The 20,241-nt window shown below is 40.4% G+C and overlaps 1 protein-coding gene across 2 annotated transcripts; it reads right to left on the reverse strand.

Moving 5' to 3' along the window:
- Positions 1-278: 278 nt before the first annotated feature.
- Positions 279-18,758, reverse strand: SNAPC3 (small nuclear RNA activating complex polypeptide 3). 2 transcript variants are annotated; one of them, XM_068177409.1, is made up of 9 exons: positions 18,517-18,758; positions 12,576-12,653; positions 11,280-11,364; positions 9,166-9,270; positions 8,503-8,652; positions 4,972-5,054; positions 3,562-3,726; positions 2,396-2,503; positions 279-733 (listed from the first exon to the last, which is right to left on the reverse strand). In XM_068177409.1, exons 1-9 carry the CDS (start codon positions 18,744-18,746, stop codon positions 586-588), a joined length of 1,152 nt encoding a protein of 383 aa, XP_068033510.1. In that variant the 5' UTR covers positions 18,747-18,758; the 3' UTR covers positions 279-585. The 2 variants fall into 2 exon arrangements, with proteins under 2 accessions (XP_068033510.1, XP_068033511.1); XM_068177410.1 differs by lacking the exon at positions 12,576-12,653.
- Positions 18,759-20,241: the final 1,483 nt, after the last annotated feature.

A 20,241-nucleotide genomic window follows, 5' to 3' on the forward strand; every position in this document is an offset into this window, starting at 1 on the left:
ATGGTGAAATGTAGTTTCCTCTCTACAGAATCAGTCCTCAGAGTCAGAAACCAGGGACAGCAAAAGCCTTCAGTACAAGCTTTCATTCGTAGGAAAGACCCAAGAGTTCAACCAGGATTCTGAACTTCTCTTTCAGAAAGTGTTCTCCTCCCTACAAATTCAGTGCCATCCATCCTTGTTCAAATATGGCAGCTGCCAGAGTTTTCAAGGTAAGATATATACAGACCATGTTCTCATCCACAGATATTTAAAGAGCCTTGGATGCACAGAGCTTCTCAAAATCATGATTTCTTTTGCCAGGTATTCTCAAACATCCACATTTTACAGTCCATAGCATCCAAACTACTGGAATGTTGTAAAAGTGTATTACATTTTTGCATGCCAAAATTATCTGTAAAATCATACTTACTCAGAAAAACACACCAGATAGTCTTCAAGGGCTCCTTCCAGCTCACGGGAGAGGATTACATGCCTAACCTGAAACCCAGCAGTGTGCTCAAACATCACGCTGTCCAGTGGTTTTAACAGCCAAAGCAACAGATTCAACAATGTCATTCACTGAATTAATCATGGCACATGTCAGTTTCAATTGAAAATCCCAGGATCAACATAAGGATATGCAAGAAACTCCCCCAGTTTATTGCCTTCTGCATCATAATGGAGCATCCGGAAACAAACATCACAGAAGAAACAAGGATCCTCTGGTGCCAGACTGTCTCTGTTGGTTACCCACCTGCAGGTTACAAAACACAAGTGTTTTCTTATGAGTGCAACACACTTGTGGCAAATATCTCAACATTTTACTCAGGACTGGGGATGGCAGCAACAAACATCAGTAATAATTTTATATACACAAGGTTCTACCTATATTGCGTTATCTCCTGTCCTAGCATACAGCTCATTTCCAAACTCCCCACCCATTCCATGTCAACCCCAGCAGCTCCAGCAGAACTTCCTGAGAAACTCCTCAAACTTGTTGCTGGTATAGTGCATTTAAAAAAATTAACAGGAATCTTCTGTCCATCCTGTGACCATCTAAATAATAAATATTTTTTCCCTTAATGCAAGAAACTCTAAAATGGAGCAGACATGTACTGACCCAAGCTGAGTAATCAAAACCATCTAGGAGTCTAAAATCAGAACCCAAATGATGCAGACAAGACCAGGTGAGGATTGCAGCACACTCCAGCAAGCAAAGTTAACATGAACACAAGTCAACATCTACAAGGAGGACCTGCCATGTCACTGAGTAATTAATTTATGATAGCATTCAAGAGGCCACAACAGCTGAAAGCCTCTGGTGATTACAAATGCTATCTGCACAGATTAGAACACACTGGACAGCCAGCCAAAGCAGCTCTGCTGTCTATGGTTTAGCATGTCCCCACTTAAGCTTAGTGCTTAATCCTGGTTTTAATTTAATGCATTTACATCACCTCTGGTAATGCCCTCCCCATCCCATCTTTCTCCCATATTGACCCTTTGGCTCCACCTCCCCTTATGGCCAAATGCCTCACAGATTATGTTGTAAAGGCATCCTCAGGGCTCTGCTCGGAACACTAGGATGGACTCCCATCTCAAGGGGAATTGGCTCTTTGCCTGATTCCAGGGAAGTCTAAGGCCAAACAAGCAAGATAATGAAGACACAGTTGCTGTGTCAAACAGAGGCTGAGTGCCTAAGTTGTCCTGAGGAAAAAAAAAGGCAACCAGTGTTTTTGCAAATAAATCATTCAGATCTATAAAATCATGGAGCCTAGCCTAGTCTTTAGAGTTTATTGAAAGTCTCTCTTGTATCTAAATTAACATCACTAAAGCGTATAAAGAGCACCAAATTCATATTCTGCTCTTTAAAGGGCAGAAAATCACAAAGAGTCCTTTCAAGAACTGTGGAGTACACAGTTTTCAGGTAGAGGTTAGGAGTTTGCTGTGGGGCAAGTTAAACACCTTTTAAAAATCTCTAAATTTTATTATATTAGAGTTGGACAGATCTATACCTGTATAGATGCTAGATTTAAAAAAGCGCTGTATGAACATGTCTTGCAAAGGAGGAAAATGCAGCATTTTCTCCAAAAGCAGGATTTTCAAAAGTAATTGATAAGATAGCCAAGCTCTAGATATGGAAAAGAGCACGAGCCAAATAATTAATCTCTTACTCATTTAGTTCTTTTGAAACTCCTGAATCAATTCCAAATGAACACTACTTGCAGGAAGCCTCTTCCTGGTAAGAGAGAGGTCAACTGCTTGAAGAGTAAAAATTATTATTATTATTATTATTATTATTATTATTATTATTATTATTAAACACATACAGAGCTTTGATTTTTACTATTTTTTAAAGTTAGCAGCAGCACCTAGAAAGAATTAAGACAACAATAACATCAAGAATGTAGCATACCTTGCTGTATACATCTTGCACACAAAACATTTTCTGGTACACAGCCAATGTTTCTTGACCAGCAAGGGATATAGATTCCTATCCAGACAGTCATCATGATGAATAAGCCTTGAAGGAAATAAATAAATACGACACATACAACAAAGATTGTTGCCATATTGAAATTTATCTGAACAGAAGTACGGACATTGAAGATAAGATATGCGCGGCTGCTCTTAACCTGGGATGCAACAGATATGATTTAAATTTCCATCTAAACTCTGACTGGACTTCTGCTTAACATTTCTTAACACAGATGATGATCTGGAGATAGACTGCTAGTTGCACCATCTGTGGATTTTATGGTCACAAGTAAATTCAGTTTGTGCAGTAACACAGAAGTCTTCAGACCATCTCCTTTCTGTGGTCTTTTTAAAGCTTTTATCTCCTACACAGACCAACAAACTATTGTCAGGTGAATCTTCAGATCATTTATGTGCAACATCTATGCTTTTCTCTGGGTTATGCTCCTTTTGGAAAGCACCATGTATTATCAATACTTTGATACATCAGGCTTCTGGGAACAGAAAATTACCTGTCACCCACTACAGACAACCACCGGAGTGCTCTCTCTAGTTATGCACTGAGCAAAGTCTACACAATAGTTCTACTGTTGATGTGGCTGCCACCTCACGGTCACTATCACATTCTCCTCCTCTTCCTGGCCTATCCACCTCAACCCACTATTTCCATTCCTCTGTTATGTTTTCAGTTCCTGCCCCTTAGCTCCAAGTTCAAACTAATTGTTCAGTTGAGTCCAAGCACAGCCTACAACATTCTGCTCCCTGGTGCTCCACAATCAGTACGTAAATCTGCCACACATTTGCTCTACATAGAAAGATTTTGACACTGTGGTTGCCATTCCTGTTACACAGCAGTCATAGCACACTAATTGCAAAGCAGTCTTTGCACTCAAATTGAAAAGAAAAAAGCAAGGAAGATTACTCTCCTTCTTTCAGAGATACTCCCATGCATATGGAAGAAAAATTTAAACTCTGCAGAAGGCAGCAGAATAATCTTAAAGCAAAGAAGTTAGACTAACAAACACTCAGCATCCAATGTCTGAAGTTTGTCCAGAGAAAGCTTACTTTCATTTGCCCAAGGACTCCCAAAGAATAGCTACTTACCTTATATCTGTGATTATAATGATGTGTTCACAGTTCCCTTGGTGACAATAAAGGTATGGAAAGCCAATTTTGAGGGATAAATCATTAAATACATAGTCCTCCATCCTAACAGACTGAAGATTTTCATAGCCTCTGTCATGAGATTCTGACCACTCTATAATTGTTCTGAAAACAGAAAAGCCATCAGCACAGCAAAGCTATGAATGTTGAATACAGAGAAAAAGATAGCTTGGGGACATGCAAAATTCTTCAATGAGACATGGTTAAATGATGGAAATCAAAACAGTTCACAACATTTGGTAGTAATTTAAGGTGATTTCACAGCAATACTACAACACCATAGAACTGTTCACTGCTCTTGTAAAACATCTGCCTTTCAGTCCTCACCAGGCAGCTTCCTGACGAGCTTTAGTCAGTGTATGCGCCTGATGGACCCATCCAGGTCAGACTGTTCACAGCACAATATTTTTTAAGTCAAATAATTCAAGTTACTAGCAAGTTATTTTACCCCCTTGGTCAATTAATTCATTTTAAAGTATTAAAAAGCTTTTTTCTTTAAATTTTGTTTTTGTCAAGGAGAAACACAAAGCTGACAAGTGCACTTACATTTCCAAAATTTAGCACCGGAAGGGCACTGTATATTGTAAATTTCTTTTTGGCTTTTCAGCACACTCCTACACAAAAGGCATCTAATTCAGCAAGCTGTGTATGCTATAGCAAGCCCTTCTGTGAAGACCATTGTTGTTCACAGACAGAAAGACAGGAAGTAAAATATTAATTTCCCTGAAGTCCCATACAAAGTCTGGCAGAATAACAGGGTCCAACAGAGTCAGCTCTTCCATACCAACCATTTTAAACATTTTGATTTCCTAAATCTCACTAGCATATCAGCAAGACCATGCTTCCTTAAAATACCAGATTTCTTTTCTGATCAGTCACATAAACCTCATGTTGACTTTACAATTAAGGCATTCAGCATATTCTCAAGACTGAGCAGGACAACTACTGCCACACAGCTGAGCTTCTTGTCTTTCTGACACATCTTCTACCTCACAGGCTAGTCTTTTGATTCCCATCACAAGTAAGGAAGGTGCTTAAAAACCCAGTACAAAATGGCACCTGTCACTTTACACAGAAATCTGATCTCAACAAGAGCAAAACAGCATTTGCAGGTTAAAAAATAGATTCATACTCTTTTCAAAAGGGAAGCGAATGGAAGGAGTAAGTAGAGCAAGTAAAGTTAAACGTCTCTGTAAAAACCAATTCATCATGGAAAAACAGCAGGAAAAGTCCATTCCAGCTTAATACTCTAGACATCCCAGTATCTGCAACACCACAAGTCATAAACAAAATGAAACAAATTTTATTTTCCTTAAGGTTTTCCTTAGTCAACATCTACAAATACCGCACCTGCTCAGATCTCTGCACTCTGGGTATCTTCTATCATTATAGAAGATGCCTTCAAAATAGAAGAAGGCAGATTTGTAAAGATCCTGAGAGACAGAGAGAGAAGTCTCCATTAGTGTTATGAGAGAATAAACACCTTAAACAAGAACATGCCAAAAATCCAAGCATTTTAGGTATCTAAATTATAATAAGAGAGCTCATTCTACAGGTGTGTAAGAAAAATTCTGCTGATTGTAGATGCTGATATGACAACTAGGCTCATATGATTGCTAACTATGAGCTACTCTGCTGATATTGCTCTCAAGCCATTACAGGTTACTTTAATGCTCTTCTCTTATTTCTGTCCCCATCACAGAAGTTACGGACTTCTACAAAAACAAAGAATAACAACATAGGCATCATTGCACAAACTCAGTAACTACAAGGCACTGCCTTTAAAAAAAGAATAATATTTTTAAAAATTAGCAAGATGCACTGTGTTTACTTTGGGTGGCTACCAGATGCCTATCCACCTGCTCTCCCTCTCCTCTTTCTTAGCAGGACTGGGAAAACAAAGTAAGACAAGCAAGCTCATGGCAGATAAAGGCAGTTAAATGAGAAAAAGCAAAGGCTGCATACAGAAGCAAAGCAAAAAAAAAGGTGATTTATTCCTTATTTCCCATCAGTAGGTGATGGTCAGGCATTGGAATAAGCTGCTCAGGGATGTGCTGAAATCACCATTCCTGGGAATGTTGAAAAGCTGTGTGAATGTGGCACTCAGAAATATCGTTTAGAGAACATAGTGACTGCAAGTTAATGTTCAGCTCAGCTTCTGGAGTTGATTTGGCATCTGATGACTCTTGTACTGCTGATATGAGTGCCATAAACTGTTAATTATCTTTGATGGAAGAGAATGTTACAAATGGACTATCTACATGTGACAAACTTTGTAATTAAGGAAAAATTTTGAAGGATGATAGATTTTCTTGTGAGACCCTAGAAGTGAGGTGATTGGACCTTCCAGAATTGCCTGACTTGTTTATACAGATGTGATGAGGAAGTATTCTCATGTGTAGCTGTGCAGGTGTGCTTGTGCACACACATGTGTGCAGGGGACAAGACTTCAATAATTCTCTGTCACCTCAGTAAGAAGTATTTTGTGTTGAGAGTTAATGTGGTATGGAGTTAACTTTCCTCACAGCAGTCCCTGTGCATGCTCTGCACCTTTGGCAAAGGGGAGTCAATAATACACCAGTGTTTTGGCTACTGCTGAGCAGTGCTTGCACAGCTTCAAGGCTGTCTCTCCAAGTCTCCCCAAGACCAGTGGGCTGGGACTGGGTGAGAGGCTTGAGAGGGAATGTAGCTGGGACAGCTGACCCAAACGACAACCCACATCATATGATGCTGCACTCAGCAATAAGAGCTGGAGGAAAAGAGGAAGGGGCCATTCATGGTGAAAGCATTTGTTTTCCAAAGCAGCCAGTATGCATGCTGAGGCCCCAAGAATTGGTTGGAATAGAATCATAGAATCATCAAGGTTGTAAAAGACCTCTGAGATCATCAAGTCCAACCAATAACCCAGCACTGCCATGTTCACCACTAAACTATGTCCCAAACGCCACATCCACACATTTTTGAACACTTTCACGGCTGATGATTCCACCACTTCCCTGAGTAGCCTGTTCCAATGTCTGACCACCCTTGCAGTGAAGAAATGTTTCCTAATATCCAATCTAAACCTTCTTTGGTGCAATTTGAGGCCATTTCCTCTCATCCTGTCTCTTGTTACCCAAGAGAACTGACCCCTGACCTGGTTACACCCTCCTCACCCTCCTTTCAGATAGCTGTAGAGAGTGATAATGTCTCCCTTGAGCCTCCTTTTCTCCCTCAGCCACCCTTCAGGGACTTAATAAAGATTCCTTATTTATTCTATATGGAAAAACCATGGACAACCAGGCACTCTCCATCATCAGACCAGTCTGGGATGCTCATTTGTGCCCAGAGGTCTCTTTGAGCAATTAAATCTAGGCTGCCAAAACACAGGAAAAACAGACGCTTCTTTTCCAAAGACAGGATTTCTCAGATGACCCGCATAAAGACACAATAGTAGGAATGTGTTTTACATTCAGACTCTTTGATTCACTTCTATCTGCTACCGTTACCCTCTCTGACGCTGGCACAAAACTGGAAGGAGTGGCTGATACACCAGATGATCCTGTTGCCAGCCAGAGGGATCTTAACAGCCCAAAGAAATGAGCCAACAAGAACTTGGTGAGGTTGAGCAAGGAGAAGTGCAAAGTCTTGCCCTGGGGATAAACAAGCTGATGCTCCACTGTATGCTGAGGGTCACTCAGCTGGAGAACAGCTAGGCAAAAAGGACCCAGGGATCCTGGTAGATCCCAAACTGAACATGAGGCAACAACATGTCCTTGCAGCAAAGACAGCCAGTGGAGCAGATGGGATCCTGTGCTGCATTAGATAAAATATCACCAGCAGGTCAAGGGAGGCAATCCTTCAGTTCTCCTCAGCACTAGTGAGGCCTTACCTAAAGGCCTGTCTTCAGTTTTTGACTGCTCAGTAGTTAGACATAGATATACTGGAGAAAGAGTCCCACAGGGGCCATGAAGATAAAGGGACTGCAGCATCTCTCCTAAAAGCAGTGGTTAAGGGAGCTGTGAGTTAGAATCCTGAAGAGAAAGCTCAGGTTGGGGAATCTCATTAACATACACAATACCTCTAAGGAGGGTGCAAAGAGGATGGAGCCAGGCTCATTTTAGCAGTCCCAAGTGACAGGATCAGAGTTAATAAGCGCAAACTGAAATATATGCAGCTCCCCCTGAACCTCAAGAAACACTTCTTTACTGACACAGGTGACTGAATACTGACAGAGGCTGTCCAAGGAGGTTTTGCAACCTCCATCCTTGGATACGCAAAAAAACGTCAGGACATGGTCATGGACAACCGCCTTGAGCAGAGAGCCTTGCTTGAGCAGAGAGAGTAGACCAGATGACCTCCACAAATCCCTTTTAATGTAAACCACTCTGTGATATTATTATATGTCATATGATGTATAATCAAAATTATTTCATTTCAGTATTTTCAACTAGATTACTTGTTTTGCTCATATCCAGAGAATATGTAGCAACACTGGGAGAGAAGAATAATCTTCATCCCTACATTTGATTAGCATCCAGTTGCAAACAACAAAGCACAGTAGGATGATATAGCTTATTATTATTAGTGGGGTTAAGCTATTAGCTCTGGTGTTTCAGAATACAGCTCAAAATAAAATTAGTTCACAGGAATATATCTATGCAAAACTCACTACTTGTGTTTCTATTTCCTAGCAGTAGCAATGATGATGTTTTTCTTGATATTGCACAAAACAGGTCATCTTGGTCATGCCGCTATGAAGTATTTACTTGCAGTGCAACCAACAGGCAGAACCAATGCAGCTGAATTTAGTGCCGAAAAAAAACAACAAAGCAAAACTCTGCTTCTTCTATGTTTTCAAGACTCCTATACAGGTAGAGGGTTCCACATAGAAAGTTTTACCTTGCTGATGTGCTCTGGTGCTTGATCTGGCTGACTGCTGAACTCACCACCTATCTGGAGGTCACTGACGCAGGAAATCGAGTCTCTCAGCTCAGTGAGCTTCTGGCTGCCCAGCACAAGGACTGTTTGGTAGGGTTTGTGATCTTTATGCTACAAAGAACACAGAATACAAACTCCAGATAAATTATAACTTGTCAGCATCAGCACTGCTCTTCATTTGACAGCTTAAGGTCATTACTGGCAGCATCTGGCACATCATTTCTCTGAACAGCATCTTGCCACAGCCTCTCCTAAGACTGATACTTAATAGTTTTATTCAGGAACTCAAATGTTACATTCTCCACCAGAAAGTGCAGAAAAGACAGGAACTCTGAGCTTACTTATCTCAAATCAAGAAAAAATACTTTAGTTTTCATGTATTTATTTTCAAGTTTTGAGCTTTCTGTAAAATAAACAAACTACTGTGTAATTATTGTAAAAGTTTTGTTATGTAAACCACTGACAGAATAAAAGCCAGATTCTGAAAAAGCCGTAAGAAATTATCAGAGTTGAAGAGTTTACCATATGTCATCAGTCGACTCACTGATTTTAACTGCATGGGAGAGCAAGACATTACCTGAATAGGAAAGAATCAGAATACAACCCACAGAACTTCATACCAACCTTCTGAAATATAATAGGATAAAAGATGTTCAGAGTTAAAAGTAGTTCACCCTCCTCAATTAGATCTGTTGGATTGTCTGGCCTCTTTCCAGTTGCATGTGATTCCTAGAAAAATACACACACACACACATACATATATCTTATACTGGTAACCATATATATATATATATATATATATATATATATATATATATATATATATAATGTGTATATATATATATATATATATATGTATGTATGTATATGTATACACACACACACATAATAAACACTCGGCAACAGTCCAAGAAAATGCTGAGAAATGCTAACTTATTTTTGACTGTGTAGCCTTCTGAATTGAAAACAGCCTACTTTCTCCAAGGTGGAAAGGTGAGGAACTGCTCCAATTACCAATTGTAAGCATGTTCCTTCATTTCTTAGCTTTGTTGCAAGGCAGCTGGCTGCTCCTTGGCTACTGAGAGGCCCCACATAAAGGAATTAAAGGCTGCTGTCATTCTGCCCTCATGGAACCTAGCTGCTACCAACTTTCACCACTTAATGCTTTGAAATGCTCTTTAATGCTTTCATATGTAAAGGGGGATTGCAACTCTTAATTTGGGAAACGCTAATCTAGAAAATATACACAGAATGAAATATATGAAAATTACAGTCAGTGCAATGCTTCCTCTTATTAGGGAAGCTAAACATAGCTGGAGGCCACAATTTCTCCAAAATCAAAACCCAAAAACCATCACTGCCCTTGCCACAGTACTGTGTTCTACAAAAGAAGTAAATGATCCCTACATTTCCACCCTGCTTTGTGTTTAAGACACAGCCCAGCTGTGAAAATGAGGGAAGGTACTTTTCTGTGGCCACTTCCTCCTTTTCCAATGAATCAAGAGTGTGCTCCTGCACAAACACCTCCCACCAGCATGGAGTATTCCTCAGATTTAGTAACAAGAATTTGTACTCCTGTGAGATGCTGAGATACTTGTGTTCTCTGCCTCACACCTGCCTTCTTCATATGACACTTTCCAAACTCATGTTTCTTACTGCTCTCCTCCTGTATGAAGGCATCGTGGTCCCAGACACAGAATCACAGCTCTGACACAGCTTGCTTAAAGAATGCAATAAATGACCATTTGCTCATTCTTGCAAAGAACACAGCAGCATTCATTGAAACCCTTTATGAAGGTTTCTGTTGCTAATATTTTCTCAGATATTCCCCAGACTAAAAGCCCAGCAGAGTAGTTGCATCATGTTGTTTACATAATGTGCCTGCGTCTCTGAACAGCTGAAACATGATAACTTACAAGAGACCAGGAAACCTCAAGGGAAAAACAAGTCTAAGGGTCACATGAGGGTCTTTCCTCACTACACTTACGTCCCTAATTTTTACAGCAGTTAAAGCCATGGACTCCAGCACTTCAGGGTCCCTGAAAGAGTTCAAAGAATGTGTATATGTGGTGCTTAGAGACACAGTTTAGTGGTGGATCTGGCAGTTGGGCTGAACAATCCTAAAGGTCTTTTAACTTTAATGGTTCTATGAGCATTTATAAAATGAGGTTTTGCTGTTTAGGACTACAGTGGTTAAGAAGAAATAATTTAAAAAATCCAAACTTATTAAGCACAGGTAAAAAATTCCAATAAGGTTTTTCAGGGGCCGATGACTACACTTATGGTTTCTGGCAATTCAAAATGGCTGAAAAAACTAGGTTTACAAAACTCAGAATTAGGAATTTACTACCACTGTTACTGTTTTCTTCTCTCAGCCCTACTGAAACTAGCTCACAATCATTCACACACTGAAGCTTAGTTTCCAACACTAGACTCCAGGAGCAAAACCATTACACATTTTGTCTAACTCTATGTCTAGCAGTAAGTTCACAGCACTTTTTGAAAAAAACAGTAATATAGTGGCAACGAGACGGAGTTCCTCCTTAAGTACAGCCAGTATTAACAGACAGTAAAGAGCAGACTTCCTGTCCTATCTTTCTATAAAATCTCTTTAATCGTTACCAGCAAACTTGTTTCTGCAAACATTTACAGTGTACATTTCATAGTGGTGAATAAAAAAACAATCAGAAGTTGGATTTTGGCTGTCTTGAGAGTCTATAAGATGACAGGCAACTTACCATCTCATAGGTAAGAGTTTCTTGTCTGCAAGCCCGATCCACAATAATTTTTTCTTCTCTCCTCTCTAAGGCCTTCTTTCTAATTCTGAGGGTCAGGAACACAAGACAAAATTTCACTCAACAATTTCCATGTAGAATTTCAAGAATTTCATATTTTTAAATGATACAAGCTACTACAGAGCAGCTTTCAAAGAGCAGGATTCCTGTCTTAGTGGGACAGACTAACTTAAAATACTCATCTCCTGACTCTCATAAAACCTGATAGTGCACAGGCCATCTTGTGGATTTCAGCATGTGGGCTTTTTCCCCCTCATGTGCAAATGACGCTGTTTGTGAGCAATTTTACACTCACAACAAAAAACAGCAAAATGTTGTTTGAAAAGGTTGACCTAGGACAAAACACTTTGTGACCTTTGAAGAAATTGTTTCAACAATTCTTTTCACTTAAAAAAAATTGAATTCACGTTCAAGCAAAACACAAGGAAAGAAACAAACCAAAAATATTCTTTCCCAGCCCCACAGCATAGACACTTTAGAAAACCCAGAAACAAGCCTTCATTATCAGCTGTAGAAGAAAGAATATCATAAGTAGAATACTTACTAAATTACATGTATTTAACCACTGCATGAACACCCAATCTTTGATTATCCTCCAGACCTCTCTACAAGTGTTTCCAGTAACAATCAGGCTTAACACTGATCACATTTCTAAACACATTTCTTTACATTAGTGCTATGTAAAGTACAGCAAAGACCTGAATTGGCCAAGTTTGCCAACTGATAGAAACCTTACATATACTGGTTATCCTCTGAAATGCACCAGTTTATCAATAAATTCCATGAACAAAACAAAACTCAACAAAACAGAGTGGGCTCAGATAAAGAGGTTATCTGGATGCAGCATCAGTACTTACAGTCTGGCTGTTACAGCGTGACTGTGAGTTACTAGAGGTATGAGATAAGTTTCTTTGGAGTAACCTCACACACATGATTATCAGAAGGCCCCTGTAGACTCCAAACTTAGGCACTACTTCAGAAGCACCTAGGTCCAGAAATCCTTTTCCAATAAGAAAGAAGGCATATTCTGTATATCTTAATTAAAAAGTTCCTAAGCAACATTCAGAAGACTCATACCAATGATGCTATCATAAGCTGGTGTTTCTGCCCTTACGGTATTTTTGTATGGTGCTTCAGAAAGCATTGCCTTTAAAGGGAACACACAGCCAGCCATACTTCCGTTCTGGTTTTTCACCCCACAAAAAATAAGGGTACTGTGAGAGTACTGTAACAGCATACCGAAGAGTGAGCAGACTGCTATCTTCAGGAATAACATCTGAGTCCTCTTCTTTTTCAGAAGACATTAACATATCAATGCTAGAACAATAAAAAATAACAAATAGAATCACAGAATCATAGAACAGTTTGGAAGAGACTTTAAAAGATCATCTTGTTCCATTCCTCCCATCAGCATTGGCAGGGACACCTTTCACTGGACCAGGTTGCTCAGGGGCACATCCAACCTGGTCTTGAACACTTCTAGGAATGTAGCATCCACAAATTCTCTGGACAACCTGTTTCAGTGCCTCACCACTCTACAAAGTAAACAAGTTCTACCTGATATCTAATCTAAATCTAGAGCTATCCTCTTTGGACATGGCAGTGATTTCTCACCATCTGTGTAGAAGTATGAGAGGCAGGAACCTGGAGGTGGTTTCACCACCTGGTCCCATTTATGAGTTCCCATTTCAGGTTGTGCACTGCAGCACACCAGATTCAGAGGAATCATCATATGTACATCCCCTCCTCTGCAGTCCTTCCCAGAAGCATTTTGTATTATTCAAAATAGAATTTTATTCAGCTTAAAAATAGTCTGAGGAAAAAAATATTTAAAACACAGAACCTGCTTTGAATCAGACTTGATTGCTTTTGTCTCTCCACTTTTGCAGACCATTTAAAGGCAGAGATTACCCCAGTGCCTAAGTCCACCTGCAGTTTGAAACCAGCAAACTCTTGTGCAAACCCATCTCTTTATGGGACAAAACTACCACTGGTGAAGTCCAGGAAAACCTTTTGGACTGTAACATTTATCCTCAATAACATTTATGATTTCATTATTTTCTTTTTCATTATAATCTTATAACATTCCCCATGTCAACCATAATATCGCTACAGTAATGAATAACCCTTTGGAGTGGAACTGCATCGGAATACAAAGTAATTGAGAAATAGAGATCTGAAATCAGCTGTTACCTGCTGACAATAAGCAAAAGTCAGAGACAAAATTTTGATTGTGGACAGATGGCTTGGTTCTGATGAGCCAATAAAGTCATTCTGTATTGACAGTAATATGAATTTACTATTGTTTAGTAACTTACCATTCAGCAACATACAAAGTTTTAAACTTTCTGTTTCACAGTTTTCATCTCAAAATATTTTTTTAAAGTTACTGAGAAAATGGGATTCTTTCAGAAGCATCATTTTTAAAGGAACTTTGCAGTAATGAGCCACAACCTCCTCAAAACAGAATGGACCTTATCCTTATATTCCCACTTGAAGAAATGCAGGCAGACACAGCCAAGTTATTCCTGTGTCAAACACAGACTAAAAACAGCTGAGAAATAGTAATATAACTAACAGAAAGATGGAGAACAGCACTTTGGAGAACCTTTTAGATGGGGTTGTTCTGCAGGCAGCATAGCACTGTGTTATGAGCAGCTCACATAATCAAATAAAGGATATCCCCTGACAGACAAATCAACTCACAACAGGCCCTTTCTATAAAACTGACAATATGACCAAAATATTTATCCAAAGTCTCCCAGCACATGGATCAGTGATCCCATTCACCAAAGAGCCCAAGTCACTTGATTATGTATAATATTCATATAAATATACCATTTTGAGAAAATAACTTTGTATTCAGTTCTTTAAACATCACAGGAATTATATGCAGGATCTGAAAATGTTTATTACCTAATATTGTGAAGTTTCACTCACATCAAAGGTGATAGTTTCCCATTTCCCTTCTATGCCAGAACCCACCAACAATATGTCAGAACTTACTAAAAATACTTGTGCTTTTCTTTCTTCCCATAGCTCTGGTGGGATCTCTGGCTGTGCTAGCCATACCATGACCATTAATTACCTGTTTCAGGGAAAGAACTAACATCCCCAGAAAATCTGCTACAAAGAGACACTGTCTAAAATAATTGACATTAAAACTGCTTCCTCTTTTTCCTTGTGAGGACTGAAAGCTAGTTAATCTAAAGGGATACATTGAACCCCTGACAAGTTCCCTGGAACCTTGCAAGCACTGGTACTGCCACTTCTCACTCCTGAAAAGTCAGAAACCCTCTAGTTCTGAAGGAAAAGCAGAGCACCTTTTTTAGTATTAAAAGTCAGTCTACTAGTTAATTACACATGTCATTGTATCACACGCACTGAAGTCTTGACAGGCTTTGCTGTGTTTATACACAGGCCATGCTGGAGCTCCCCTTGAGTAACTCCACTGCTGCCAGTGGAACAACATAAGCAATACTTGGTCCAGCCTTTACAAACAGTAATTATATGCTGATCCCTCCAGAAATTAAGGCTAAATTACTGTCAGACACCTAAGACATGGAAGTGTGCACAATACAGAGTTTTCACTAGGAACACCTCACTCCTGACTGCCACAAGCTTGGGATCCTACTGTGTCCCCACAGAGACTATTCCCTGCATGCACAAATTAAATTTATGTCCCCTACAAAGATATTTTTAGGTGATCAGAAAGAAAAAGGCAAAAGAGAACTCTCTGGAAATGTAGACTTGGAAGCAGACTACCAATGAAGTCTTCAAAGTCTGTGACTTTTCTTTTCCCAGAATATTCTAGCAGCACAACAAGTTTTCTCTTTTAGAAGTTCAAAGATATTTTAGTATTTGGCCTGATACTTTATAATAAGCAGTTACAGTGTTCATATTACTCTTTATATTGCACATATTTTAAAGGTAGTACTTTCATCACCTTTGAGACACTAATACCACAAGACACGAAATACTAAGACGTTAAGACGTTAATGCTAGCTTAATGAAGCTTTATAACACGTCCCAAGAGATATTTACAACAACCCCTTCTAATAAAACAAGAAGGTGAATTAGAGCTGAAGTTGAATAAGGTACCTGCAAGTCTCACCTCTCTTGACCTACCTAAAACCCACAGTGATCTGAGGCTTAGCCTGCCCTATACATGCAAGCAACACATCATACAGAAGACAAAACAGAGTAACATAACTCAGCATCTCCAGCATTCAAGGACTTCAGTCACTCAAGTACCAATTACAAATACTAAGGTAAACTTCTTTGCTCACAGACTCGTGAACAAAACCTAGAATTTTACTCTTTTGACACCTTGGTTATTTAAGAGAATTACTGCTGGAATCTTCCAGATAAAGACACAATTTCACACCTGTTTAAGATCTGATGAAAGCATGAGCAATCTCTTTAATGATTATCAGCATACCACTTGAGCAATATGCAAGGCATTCTTACTGAGTCAAATGCAAGTGAGGGAAGACAATTTTTTTCCTGTATTCTGTTTGCAGGAATGTATTACAGAAAGAAAACAGAATAAAATAATAATAAACAAAAAACCAATCAAGCAAAAGAAAAACAAAAATGAACCAACAAATAAACAAAGAAAAAAACCCCAAAATATTAAAAACAAACAAACAAAAACACCAAAATTACCCCAACAAGCCCAAAAATCAAATAAAAAAATCAAACCAACCAACCAAACAATAAAAAAAACCCCACAATAACCACATTGCACTGGAGTGCCCAAAGCATTAAATAGTATTTAAACATGATATCATTTCTCCTCACCAGAAGACTCTACATTGCCAGGAATACTTAAATGTACACAATGTCACTACTCTAAAAAAGATTTAATGATGGATATTGAAAAACTTCATGCTGAATCCACGAAAGATTATTTTAATCCAACACAATTTTAAAAATAGATGTAGAAGTATCCACATCTTCCTCTCTCCTACCCAAAGAAAACCTACTTAATTTGTCAAAAGTTTCCTTAGAAGTACAGTCAGAAAAATCTGTGTTTATATCCATTATGTGCTCATTTCAGCACTTACAAAGTTATATTTACACCAGTAATAAATGTGATCCCACAATATCATAGAACAGATCTTGGTGTAGCCCACTGTTCTTGCCTCTCCTCAAGAAAGGAGTATGAGCAGCTCAGAGCAGCTGAGTGAAAGTGATCAGAGGTAGCGATTTGAGGTTCGCAGAAGTTAAGGAGAGACTCAAGAGGCTAGGGCTATTTAATTTAAAAGCAAAAGCACATGGAGATTACAGAATGGGATTTCTAGTCTGAACAGGGGAAAGGTCACATCAGGATGTGACCTGAAAAGCCAACAAAAGGCTGCCAGATGATCAGTTCTGTCCCCTTCATAGATCACCAGTTTTTTTTCTCTTTCCCCAATGATCACTGTTCACAGTCCACTCAGCCTCAAGCAGACAGCATTGTTCTGTAACACCAGCAAATGCAGACAGCAAGTGAAATGCAGCAGGTGTAAACTGAAGAAAGCAGAACAGAAGAAAAAAGCAGAAGGAATGTGGGGGAAAATAAAGAAACCAAAGGGAAAACTCCTTGGAATTCAAATGAAAACAGTGAATGGTTCAGGCAACAGAGTTGCCACAGAGAATAAGGCACAGCAACAGGAGCAATCAGGGACCATCTGCACTGGAAGAGCTTACAGAATAATTGTCACAGTTTCTGCCACACCAGAATACCTTTTTTTTTCTTTAAACCAACATCATCCTCTATTTTTAACTAAGTCTAATTTATGCTAGTCACAGAACGGTGACAGGTGAAGCACAAAGCTATGCAGGTAGGATCAGAAGTCTGACATGTCTGCCCTTACTGACAGACTACCGATAAATTACTGTGATGCTTTCTACAGGAATTACTGTCTGAAATCAGGCCTTTTCTACAGGTGAAGGACAATTCTCACTATGCACATGACCTGAAAGCCTTCCAGCCATGGCGTGTTAGGTTTGCTGCTGCTTCAACACACACAAAGCATTTACATACCTCTGACTTCACCATCAGCCCCTGAGAAAAACAAGTCAGTGAAGGCTAAGGACCAAGAGACACTCAACAGGTATCATGTATGCAGCCAACTACCTGAACTACTCTAAATGATGTTTTTAAGGGATTCTAACTAAAAGAGTGTGGGCTTAGATTAGCATTAGGCAGAGGTTCTCTGCTGTGAGCATGTTGAGGCACTGGAACAGGTTGCTCTGAGAAGCTGCGGCTGCCCATCCCTGGCAGCATTCAAGGCCAAGCTGGATGGGGCTTTGATCAACCTGCTCTAGTGAAAGGTGTTCCTGCCCACAGCAGGGGGATTGGAAGATGATCTTTAAAGTCCTTTCCAACCCATTCTGTGATTTTATGATTCTTCGTTAATACAAACAGATGCCTGGTTTATTTCTTCATATAAGGTACCTGTTTCATTCTACAACTGCAGTCTCCTGAAACCATTAAAACATTCAGGTACCTTTAAGTCCTTAACCAGTACCATGTTGTTAAATGTTTACCCATGTAACTTTAATCGCCAAACTGTTTGTTCAAATTCACGGATGTAACAAAATTCCCACAACTGGAACACTACCCTCCAGAAAAACCGTTTGCCTTTGCGGCATTTTCGGCCTACAGAGATGTTGGTGACCAACTCTTCATAAGGAACTGTACTACAAGAGCAGGAGTGTTCAGTACAAATGAGAAAGGGGCAAATTTAGAGTGGGTATTAGAAAGAAATTATTTACTGTGTGGGTGGTGAGGCACTGGAACAGGTTGTCCAAAGAAGTTGTGGATGCTGGAAGTCTGGCAGTGTTCATGGGCAGGCTGGATGAAGCTCTAAACCATTTGGTCTAGTGGAACGTGTCCCCGGACATGGCATGGGGCTATATGGCTTTAAGGTCCATTCCAACCCCATGACAGTGTATGACTCTGGGAAACAGTGTATGTGCTCGGGAAATAGAAACAAACGCGTGCCACAGCCCCGGAAAAGACTGCTCTGAAGCGGTTTTGCCCGAGCACCTTCCGCCTCTCCCGAGGAACCGCCGCGGCATCCAGCGACAGCACCAGCCACCTCCCCGCACCAGCGCCGAGCGAGGCCACCGGCATCCCCCTCGCACCGGAGCCGCCAATCCCGGCCTGCAGACAGCCGGGCTTCCCCACCTGCACACGGCGCGCAGCTCGGCCGCCGTGCCCGGCGCGCAGCCCAGCGCCGCCGCCACGGCCGCGTCCACCTCCTCCTCCTCCTCCTCCGCCGCCGCCGCCAGCGAGAGGTCGGGCGGCCCCAGCAGCCGCCGCCAGCCGAGGCCCAGGGCGCCCACGCGGAACGAGCGCGTGTACAGCTCCGCCGACTCGTAGTCGGGCGCCGCCGCCTCGGCCACAGCCGCCGCCATGGCCGCCGGAGCCCGCCCTGCGTCCGGCCCGCCTGGCGCGTCACGGGGCGCGGGCCGGGAGCGGAGGCTGCCTCGTGACCGGGAAAGCGACTGCGGAGCATCTCCTGTTTTCCAGGCAGGAAACACCGGGCGGCCTTTGCTAGGGAGAGAACAATTCCCAAATCAAAACAAAACAAAACAAAACAAAAAAAAACAAAAAAAAAAAAAAAAAAAAAAAAAAAAACAAAAAAAAACAAAAAAAAACCAAAAAAAAACCAACCAACCAAACAAAACAAAACACTGGCACAAACTAAGACTGTCCTCTCATTCTGCCACTTGTTATCGGGGGAAAAAGACCGATCCCCACCTGGCTACTAGCTCCTTTAATATGCTTATTATCCTCCCAAAGTGAAAACTTAATTCCTTGGTACAGTGAAGAAGGCTAATGAGATACATAAACCTTTTACCTAACACTGCTCATACCAACACTTAAAAAGTATATATATGTGCCAACCATCTGGGAATTCCCCACTGAAGTAGTGTGACAAAGCTGACATGAGCACAACGTGTTAAGGAAGACAACGGAAGTAAATCTGGATTGCCCTAACCTGATATGCACATACCCGTTGAACCACAGCCTTTGCACTTGCTTCGAGACAAAATATTAATGGCATCAGAGAGTCAAAGTATGGTTTGAGTTCAAAGGGACCTTAAGATTATCTAGTTACAAAACTCATTGCTGTGAACAGGGATACCTTCTAGCGGAACAGATTGCTCAAAGCCCTGTCCGGCCTGGTCTTGGACAGTACCAGGGATCGTACATCCACAACTTTTCTGGTCATTCTGCTCCAGTGCTTAGCCTTCACTGTGAAGAATTTATCCTAACATCTAATCTAAACTTGCCTTCTTTCAATTTAAAACTATTGCCTCTTGTCTCTATCTGCCTTTATAAAAACTCTTTTTCCTTTTTGTAAGTCCCCTTGAGGTACTCGAAGGCCATAGTGAAGTCTCCGTGAAGCCTTCTCTTCTCCATGGAGAACAACTAGGAACAACTCCAGCTATCTCAGCTATTCCTCTCACTTCTCTAACTAGAAAACTAATGCTGGGAAAAGAGGTATATTATCAGATGCTGTTGAAGCAAAGGGTGAAGATAAACATGAAAAAGTTCATGAAAGGAGGCTGGGTTTTTTCATGCTGTATGGAATGGGCAGAATGCTGAGAGAAGGTTATGAGATTTGCCTGCTAGTTTCACAAAACAAAGTCGTATATGGGGAGTTAAGAATGTAAGAAAGCTCAGCCAGAGCAAATTTTGCTTTTCTTAGCAATAACAACGTGGCCTAAAGCCCTTATACCTCCCACAGTTATATTTAGATTTGCACTGTATTTCAGTGCTGAATTCTTTATTAGCTCTCATTAACTTCGGCCTCTTAATTGTAGTTATTATTCATCATTATGAAAGTTTTGCTAAGCTCCATTTTCCCTGTAAGTAGAGACAGTCTCTGTTTCCTTCTTCAGT

This window comes from Anomalospiza imberbis, chromosome Z (genome assembly GCF_031753505.1).
Source record: "Anomalospiza imberbis isolate Cuckoo-Finch-1a 21T00152 chromosome Z, ASM3175350v1, whole genome shotgun sequence".
Classification (NCBI taxonomy): domain Eukaryota; kingdom Metazoa; phylum Chordata; class Aves; order Passeriformes; family Viduidae; genus Anomalospiza; species Anomalospiza imberbis.